A 9,193-nucleotide genomic window follows, 5' to 3' on the forward strand; every position below is an offset into this window, starting at 1 on the left:
AATCATCAAGTGATTTTTCGGGACCATTGTGTGCTCAAATCTTATCTAAGGTTATTGTGGGCCCCCGACTTTATGTCTTTAAGCAATCCCATAGCTTGTATGGTGAGAATTTGAAATTGCAAGTCCAAGTCCCAAGCCATTGGTCTAGAACTTGCCCTGAATGTTTGTCTAGGTGAAATCCTAAGTGTAATTTGACTTGAGATATAATTATAGGCTCTCCTTGATCCAAATGATATCTTGAACACTCCCATAGCCTACCAATGATAAAATTCCAAGTCAATCCTTTTGAGCCTTAGACCTTTTTCTTTCAAGAATCACGATACAAGCCTTTACCCGTTCTTAAGATATCCTCTCTTGGCACCCGATATTTCCTTAGCACATGGCAAAAGTCTAAGTTTGGGGGAAGAGACGAGGATTGCAACAAAGTGGTAAAAAGGTACAAAATGAGGAAAAGGAAAGGCAATGAAAAAGAAAGAAAATCAAAAGGACAAAAAGAATGTTCAATGTAGAAAGGAACAAAGGGGTTCAATAAAAGTAAAGAATGAAAGGTGTAGAAAGTTGAGAAAGGAGAAAAGGTTTGAAATGAACAAGAAAGAGTGACAGTGTATCTCTCTGACCCCTTAGAAAGAAGTGAAATGCCTTAAAGAATCAAGTGAATGCGTGCAAAAATGAAGCAAAAGAAGTGCTAAAGGGAAGATGGAACCTACTTAGACCAAACATTTCCTACCCTGAACCAAAAGCCTTCATTATGTCTCCACAAAATCCCTATATGATCTTGAGTTGAATGAAACTTACATTAGTGGTGACTCACATAAGGGGCAAGCATATGGTACTTAGAGCCGAACTTGTGACTTTCCTTTGAGAGAGATGAGTGTAGTTCCATTAACCTTGTTCTGAGTGTCACTATCTTAAAGGTGAGGTTTGCTTAGGGAGAGTTGGGGATATGTGAGTTTGGGTTCCACATCGACCAAAGTAATAGAAAGATCCTCTTTGATGTATTGAGTAAACTATTGATGCTCATGTGTCACACTAAATCTATGGTGTTTTAAAGAGTGAATGTTGTTAATGATTCATTTGAATTGAGGGCAATTGTTAGTCCAATTGATGCTAGATGAGGTCACTTTAGGTCGGCTAAATTTTCTTGAATTGACTCTTAAAGGGTGGGTCTTATTTTGTTTGCTTGAGGACAAGCAAAAGCTTAAGTTTGGGGGAGTTGATAACTAGAGATTATGATGCATTTTACACTCCTTGTTGCTTAAGTTTTGATTAGAAATATGTACAAAATAGTCCCAAAAGCTCACAAGTTGTACTTGATTGCAGGGTTTGATCAACAAGATGACAAGTTGTCAAAAACCAGCTCAAAAAGGAGTGAAACATGCACAAGTACCAAGACCAAGACCAAGCTCAGTCAAACATGGCCAGTGCGGCCGCACACCATTTTGTGCGGTCCGCAAAGATAAAGATCAGAGAGTATGCTTCTCAGTCAGCCAAGCAATGCAGCTGCAAAGGATTTTGTGCGGACCGCATTGATTTCATTGCGGCCGGACTCGATTTCGTACAGTCCGCAGAGCCAAAGTTCAGAGAGGTGACAATTGGAGGATTATGCCCAATGCGGTCCGCGGTCCATTTTGTGCGGACCGCAGTAGAAGCCACCGCGGTTGCGGTGCATTTTGTGCGGTCCGTGGTGGCCAGCTTAAGAGAGCAGATTAGTCAAGTCAAGAGTCTTAGTGCGGCCGCACTCGATTTTGTGCGGTTCGCACTAGCCCCGCAAGGGCATTTTTATCCAGAATTTTCAGCCTAGTATAAATAGTTTCTTTTCCCATTTTTAGATAGATTTTGGGACAGAGCTGCGCCCGTGACTTCTTCTCTTTTACCATTTTGAGTAATTTTAGCTTAGTTTCAACATTGAATCTTCAAGTTTTCTCTAGTAATTAATTATTATGGGTTTTTCTTCATCTATTTCTTTATTTTATTCTATAATTATGAGTAGCTAGACCCATTAGCTAGGGTTATGGCTCAACCTAGTGTGGGTAATTGATGGGTCTTGTATTTTGATGCTTGATTGTCTATGGGTGTTTGATATTTGGACTAATTTAGGGTTTTAATGTTGAATTAGTGGTTGCAAATACTAGTTTATGCCTAGTAGACTTTGGCTCTTCTTGAGAAAGAGAGCCTAAGTCCATGAAATTGGTCCAACAAGGAATTGGGGCATATTCAAGAGATTGACAGCCCCAATTAAAAGGTTAAACCTAGAGATAGTAATACCCGACTTGAACCTCAATTGCTTGCACAAATTTGCATACCCAATTGGTCTTGAGAAAGTCAATTCGGGTAAAATACTCGAACTACCGAGAGGTATAGAGTGAGTAGAATCGTGCAATGGTTATATCATACTCCCCAAATGTGACAATCTAGCCTTGAACTCAAGAATCCGTCAATTGACCACCTAGGAGAAAGCCACTACCCTAGTGCCTTCTATCTATTTGAACAACTTGCAATAGTTTAATCTTAGCTTTACTTAGCCTAATTTAGCATCGTGGTAATATAAAATTAGAAGTAAAATCAAAACCAACAATGTTTAGAAGTGCAATTAGGAACAATTACACAATTCCCATTTAGATAGAAAGTCAACTCCAATATCTAGCTCCCTGTGGAAATCGATCTCGATCTTTTCAGGTAAAAGCTGCTTCGACCTCTCTTGATACTTTATAGTAGTACAGTGTTGGCCTTGATCAGTCCCCAAGCCACTTTCATCAGGCCTCTCTAGTGCCTGTTCAGCATGCCGAGTGTTTACTGGTTCTGCTGTGTTCAGGGTTCTATTCTGATTCTGGAGTTGAGCGATGGCGATTTATTGAGCTTGCAGCATCTCAAATATCACTTGGAGGTTGACTCCTCCTTCTTCCATTCATTGTGTTTTTTGGCCACCGGACCGGGCTTCTTCGGGGTCCGCGCCTAGATCTGCATTCAAAGCAATGTGAGAACTAACATCAACAGGTTCCACATTTGGTACTTACCCTGGGTTTATCGGTGGTACACCGACTCCTACGTTTCTGTTTTCCCCAAGATCTTCGTTGTCATGAATGGGTGCGTTTTGTGAGCTAGACATATGAGAATCAAAAAATCTTTGACAAGAAAAAGTGTAAAAGCAACGTGTGTAATAAAAATCAGTAAAGAAATAATTACTATTATATTTAGCCCCACGGTGGAAGCCAACTGTTTTTCTCGAAAATACGAGTAACAATTAAATTTGATTAGTGATTTTAAAAATATGTGATTTAGTTCAATACAAGTTAATAATCAAGAAATATGGAATATAAAAGAAAGATAGAAGTGAATCAAATCAATGTCACTTAGCAGCAGTGACCTCGAATTTAGTGACGTCGAGGTGGCTTAGGGTAGTAAGAACAATTAAGTAATAAGAATAAAGTAAAGACAATAGAGCTAAAGGACATTGCTGATGACTAGTAGACAAAAAGATAGTGATTATATTCTTTTCTTAATGATGATGAGATCCCCTTACAAATGATTGGGGTCCCCTTTATATAATAGGGGAGCCTTAAATAAGGAATATTTCTATTTACAGTAAGGAATATTCTTGGTACAACTGTTTAATTGCCTAGTACGAAATAGTACAATCATATTCCGGGATTTGCGCCCTGACTTTGGGAACGTGGCAGGAATCTAACTCGTTTTGGTACAAATCCATAACAGTACTTTTTCGAGGTCGAGCACACTCGACCTCGATATGCATCATGCTCCGTCTTTGAACTCGGGTCTGGTCCTCGAGCTCGAACTTGGTCTTACCCGAACTTGGACTTCAGACGACCTCTCAAGTATATAGATCGAAGGCATGCGATCTCGACCGTATACAGAAGGAAAATAGAAATCAACTGACTGTGACTTGTGAAGACAAAATTTCTTTTACTTAAAAGCCTCTTGTGCAGGTCAGTGTATCTGTTAGTTCTCTAACGGGAGTTAGTGTTTTAAGTTACTTGGACTATATGTGTGCAGGTTTTGTAAACTTAGAGGACAAATAGTGCTCAGGATTATATCTAGAGGACAAAGTTTAACTTACCCCAAAGATAAGAGATAATTTTGACTAAAAACTTCGCAACACCACATACAACTAACTTTACAAACAAATACGCCACATCTCATCATGCTAAGACATGCAAACGATATAATAAGTCATAACCAAAACTTAGGTTCAAAATTTGATCAGATGCGGATTTAGAATTTAAAGTTTATTAATTTTGAATTTTAGAAAAGCAACTTCTTAGATTATGGATACATTTTTATAAATATTAAGTGATTTTTCTAACGCAAATACAAAATTTTAATCAATGATATTAGGTGGGTGTTTGGACATAAGAATTGTAAAATTTCAAAATAAGGTAAAAAAAAATTTCAAGTGAAAATGGTATTTGAAACTTAGAGTTGTGTTTGGACATGAATAGAATTTTGGGTTGTTTTTAAAGTTTTGTGAGTGATTTGAGTAAAAATTTTGAAAAACAGCTTTTTGGAGTTTTTCAAATTTTCGAAAATTTTCAAAATGCATCTTCATGTGAAAATTGAAAATTTTATGACTAAATACTGATTTCGAAAAAAATGAAAACCTTTTGGAAAAAAAAAATTCTTATGTCCAAACGGGCTCTAGGTTCTATCAAACCTGTAGCTAAACACTAGCTCCGCCCCTAGACTTAGGTTGTCACCTTATAAATACTTTTAAAAAAGATGAATCGATATTTTCGACTGATCTCACATGTGCTATACAGACGTGGTCACACATACAAGGCAACTCTGCCTTTCTCCATGCTTCACTGCTGATCCAAGTCTAACTCCTGTCATTTGACACACTCTATCCAACTTAATTTCTTTCTAAATTATAATCATTATTACTATCAAATGAGCCAGCAACGCAACGTGAGTTTCACCTTTGGTTGGTGACAATTAACTTTATCACTAAGGATTACGGTGTGATGGATAAAATTCTTTTCATCTTTATCTAAAGGTTTCAGGTTCGAACCTCCAGAATGGAAAAAATTCTAATATAGGAAACACTTTACCCTTCATTTAACATTACGCGTGTGAATCTATTTTAAATCCCTTTTTTCCAATAAAATATTCTTGATTTAAATTAAAATATTTAAAATAACTTGAATTAAATGAGAAGCTAATTTAGTTAATAATCAAATTTAGCTATATATGTCCACCATTAATCAAAATTTAGTTATGTCCACATCTTGAATTACAATGGTCATTGTCCTACCTTGAGTTCTCTCCATCCAATTCTCCCCATTTATCTCTCATTTATCTACTTTCTTGAAACCTTTTTATAATTAGTTTTATCCTCCAAATAATAGAGAGAAGACTATATATATAACCTTAGTATTACTGTCAATTTCTAGTGGTGGTTTCTCACTCCTTTGACTACCTTTCTCATTTACTATATTTACAGATATATATTTCATTAGCAACTTATCTCCTACCATTAAAGCTCCCTCTCTTTGTGTTTTTCCCCCTATTTTTCCTCTTTGTTTCTCTTATTCCTCTAAATTTCTCCCTTTTTGTCCTTTTCTTTCTTTTATTTCACATTGATTTTGTGTGTTAGGGGATGTTTGAGGCATTTGATGGTGGATGAAGGAAGACTATGGATGCTCTTGAGGAAGTGGACGTAGGTTGCCCTAATAAGGACCTCTTCCGCATCGTTAAGGGCAAACGCACCAAACGTCTTCGTCTTTCAGGCGTCCCCTGTAATAACAACAACAACAACAACAATAATAATGTCGAAGATGGTAGGGATAATAGAGAAGATATCGCCTACAACAATAATATAGAAGATGATAGCGGTAATGGAGAAGGTGTAGTCGCTTGCAAAAACAACAATAATAATATCGAAGATGGTAGAGACAATGGAAAGAGTATCGCATGTAAGAATAACAACAACAATAATATAGAAGATGGCAGCGGTAATGGAGAAGGTGTAGTCGCTTGCAAAAACAACAACAATAATATCAAAGATGATAGTGGTAATGGAGAAGATGTGGCCTATAACAACAACACCAACAACAACAATAACAACTATTCAAATCCCTTCTCGGCCAACTCGGCCGAGATATTCATCAACACGTTCACCGATGAGGAGGAGGAAACCGCCAAGTCTCTCATCCTCATGTCCAAATTAAGCGATGATCATCCCCGTCCTCTTAGGTTTACGTTGCCACCTGACAATAAAGTCGATTTTTTCAACGATGATTTAAGGTTGTACCAAATCAAATTCAACAGCAAAAGGTACATCGAGACGTCCACAAACTCAGCAAATGGTACCAAGGCAGGAATATATGTGTACGAATGCAAGACATGCAATCGTACATTCCCATCATTTCAAGCCTTGGGTGGACACAGAGCAAGTCACAAGAAACCAAAGACAATACTAACCACTGAATTATCAAACAAGAAGTCATCATATTTCGATTTCTCAGATGAAGATGATTATCAAGAACTCTCACCATCAACAACAACATTGTACAAAAACAACAAGAATGTTACAAAAACATTGCCTAATTCTTCCAACAACAAGTTTTCTTCTCCTAGGATTCATGAATGCTCATATTGTGGTGCTGAATTTACATCAGGACAAGCTTTAGGAGGTCATATGAGACGACATCGCGGGGGCGTTAACGTAAATTCACCCTTGCATTTGAGCAATTTAAGTCCTGCAACTTCTATAGATCAAGAATTTGGTAATAATATGATGAAGAAACCAAGAGATGGGTTGTCTTTAGACCTTAATATTCCAGTCTCAGATGATCATATTGATCCAAAATTTCCAGTTGTATCCTTAAATCAACAAGATCAAGAACAAACACAAAGGCAACAGCTGGTTGATTGTCATTATTGAAAATGGTACATGTTCTTTTTTTTTTTTAAATACATTGACATGGTGAAAAAATTGTAGATGGGACTTGGGAGTCACCACCAATTATATTCTTTTATTTTTTTAATTGCTATACAAATTATTCACATACTTTAAATATTTCTCAAGTTTATAACAATCATTAATTAAGTGGGGGATTAGTAAAATTTCTCACTTACTATATTTTTTTCTATAATGCCAGCTTTATTAGCTTCATGTTCCTAGTTCCTACTATATGTAAGGTAAGATTTAAACAATAAATTTGTTTTTCATTTTGTTTTTCGATTGGATCTCAAGTGAGAGAGAAAGTATAACCACTTTAAGGAAGGCAGTTGTCATGGATTAGTTGTCATCACCAGCTAGCAAAGTCTTTAAGAATATTTTTTATTTCTTACTAATTAGCTTTCATGGGTTCTCTCTCTATTACACACACAAAGGGAATCGCTAGGTTTGTGGTGGAGTGATAAATACTCATTCATCCTTAACTAGAGGTTTCAGGATCGAGCCCTCGGTATGAAGTTTCCTTGTTAGGAAGCACTTTACCCTCCAATATGGGACTTTCCGATACGAATCTTGATTTAGTCAGGTCCCAATACGGGTATCGGACACTGGGTGGAAAAAAAAAAGGGGAGCGCCAGAGTATTAAGTACGTAACTTTTGCTTAGACCCTTCATTTGCATTAGGAAATACAAATTTAAATATCTATGAATATTAAATTATACTAAAATGAACTATGAATTTGATGGTAAATTCAGAACCCATAAACTTTAAATCTTGACTCGGCTTCCGCATACGCACAATTCATATGAAGTAAATGAGGAATAAAGATCCGAAAGACCAGTAAAAAGTGACTGCATTTGCCACATTAATTAATTAAGGTACCCTTTACAGGATCTCTCATTGTTTCTCTTTTTCCTTAAAAACGTGAATAGCAATAATGCACTTACAGTAATTAGTTAACAGCTGATACATGACACCTATGGTATGCATGTACTGTACATCCACACTTCCATAAATCTTGGATCCTCACATGCATTTTCTTATTAATTCTTTGCCACTCTACACTTCTCACAATATTGATATATATACACACTTTTTTATTTTTCTAATGAATTTTTTTTATGATCGAGAAATTCGTCTAAAGTCTGATCCTTTGAGTTATCCATTTATTCTTCTCCATTTAAATATCAGAGTTGTGATATAAGTCACTCAACCTTTGCAATCGAGCTAACCGCTGGGGGCTTTTTCTAATGAAGCTTTTGTTTAACAAGTGATACCTTTTAAATACGTACTAGCCCATATCTCAAGCATACGCCTCTTGACAATGATCAATTAATTTACATGATAATAACTAATAGCTAGCTAGCCATTCTGAATCAATTGTTTTATAAATCCATTGATTTTTGAATTGGATTTTGGATTGAGGACAACTGTATGGATGAAATTGAGTTAACATCGACGAAAAAGTATACTTATCTAACCACACTTTAGAATAAACTATCATTAACGTATAAAAATGTCAGTCTTCTTTCTTTTGTCCCCCCCCCCCCCACCCAGGGTACGGGTCACAATTGTAAGATTAAAGAGCCACTAATTTTATATATATAATATGTAGATTTTAGGTCGCTAAACATAAACGCTTTTTACCTTGTATCACCATTTTCAAAGTTTAGTCTTGTAAATACTTTTCTATAAACACAAATATATCTCGCAATAACAGCAGAGGTATAAGGGTTTGGACATAATTTTTTTATAATCATGGTGTCCGGGCCAGCTTGTAAGCATCTCAACTAATTCTACGAGATGCATGCTCTCTCACTTGCACGGGTACCGGAGAACTTTATCTACCAAGGGTTGAACAGATAGAAACAAATCACATAGTGTATTTGACTCCGCTGCTATTTAAACCTTAGACTACATAGTTCTCAATTTTGTCCACGTTTATTCTCGATATATGCTCACTTTACATCTATATATCATCTATGTAATATAAGTCCCGTAAATTTTGCAGAACTTAACAGTTTAAAAGTGAGAAATAACTCTCATTAGCTAATCAAGAAACTCCAAGTTGGAAACATCAAGTCTGAAACAATAGTGTATTTGCTGTCTTTTCACTTCTTTATTTGTAATCTTGGAATAGGAATTTGTGAAAGTGCATGCATATTCCAAGTGGCAATTTGTTGACTATTCTGCCAATAAAAAATAGTTGGGCAAAAGGGTTAAGGAAGGCAAGTAACTTGCATGAAAGATTTTATTTAGGTTTGTGTATTGCATTGC

The 9,193-nt window shown here is 36.2% G+C and overlaps 1 protein-coding gene across 1 annotated transcript; it reads left to right on the plus strand.

Moving 5' to 3' along the window:
• The first annotated feature begins 5,386 nt into the window (after positions 1–5,386).
• On the plus strand, positions 5,387–7,061 carry LOC104238995 (zinc finger protein ZAT5-like). The gene has a single exon (XM_009793530.2). It carries the CDS (start codon positions 5,651–5,653, stop codon positions 6,899–6,901), a length of 1,251 nt encoding a protein of 416 aa, XP_009791832.1. The 5' UTR covers positions 5,387–5,650; the 3' UTR covers positions 6,902–7,061.
• Positions 7,062–9,193: the final 2,132 nt, after the last annotated feature.

Source organism: Nicotiana sylvestris, chromosome 5 (assembly GCF_000393655.2).
Source record: "Nicotiana sylvestris chromosome 5, ASM39365v2, whole genome shotgun sequence".
NCBI classification, from domain to species: domain Eukaryota; kingdom Viridiplantae; phylum Streptophyta; class Magnoliopsida; order Solanales; family Solanaceae; genus Nicotiana; species Nicotiana sylvestris.

Coding starts and splice junctions, on each gene's coding strand:
- LOC104238995 (XM_009793530.2), top strand. CDS start 5,651: ATGGATGCTCTTGAGGAAGTGGACGTAGGTTGCCCTAATAAGGACCTC.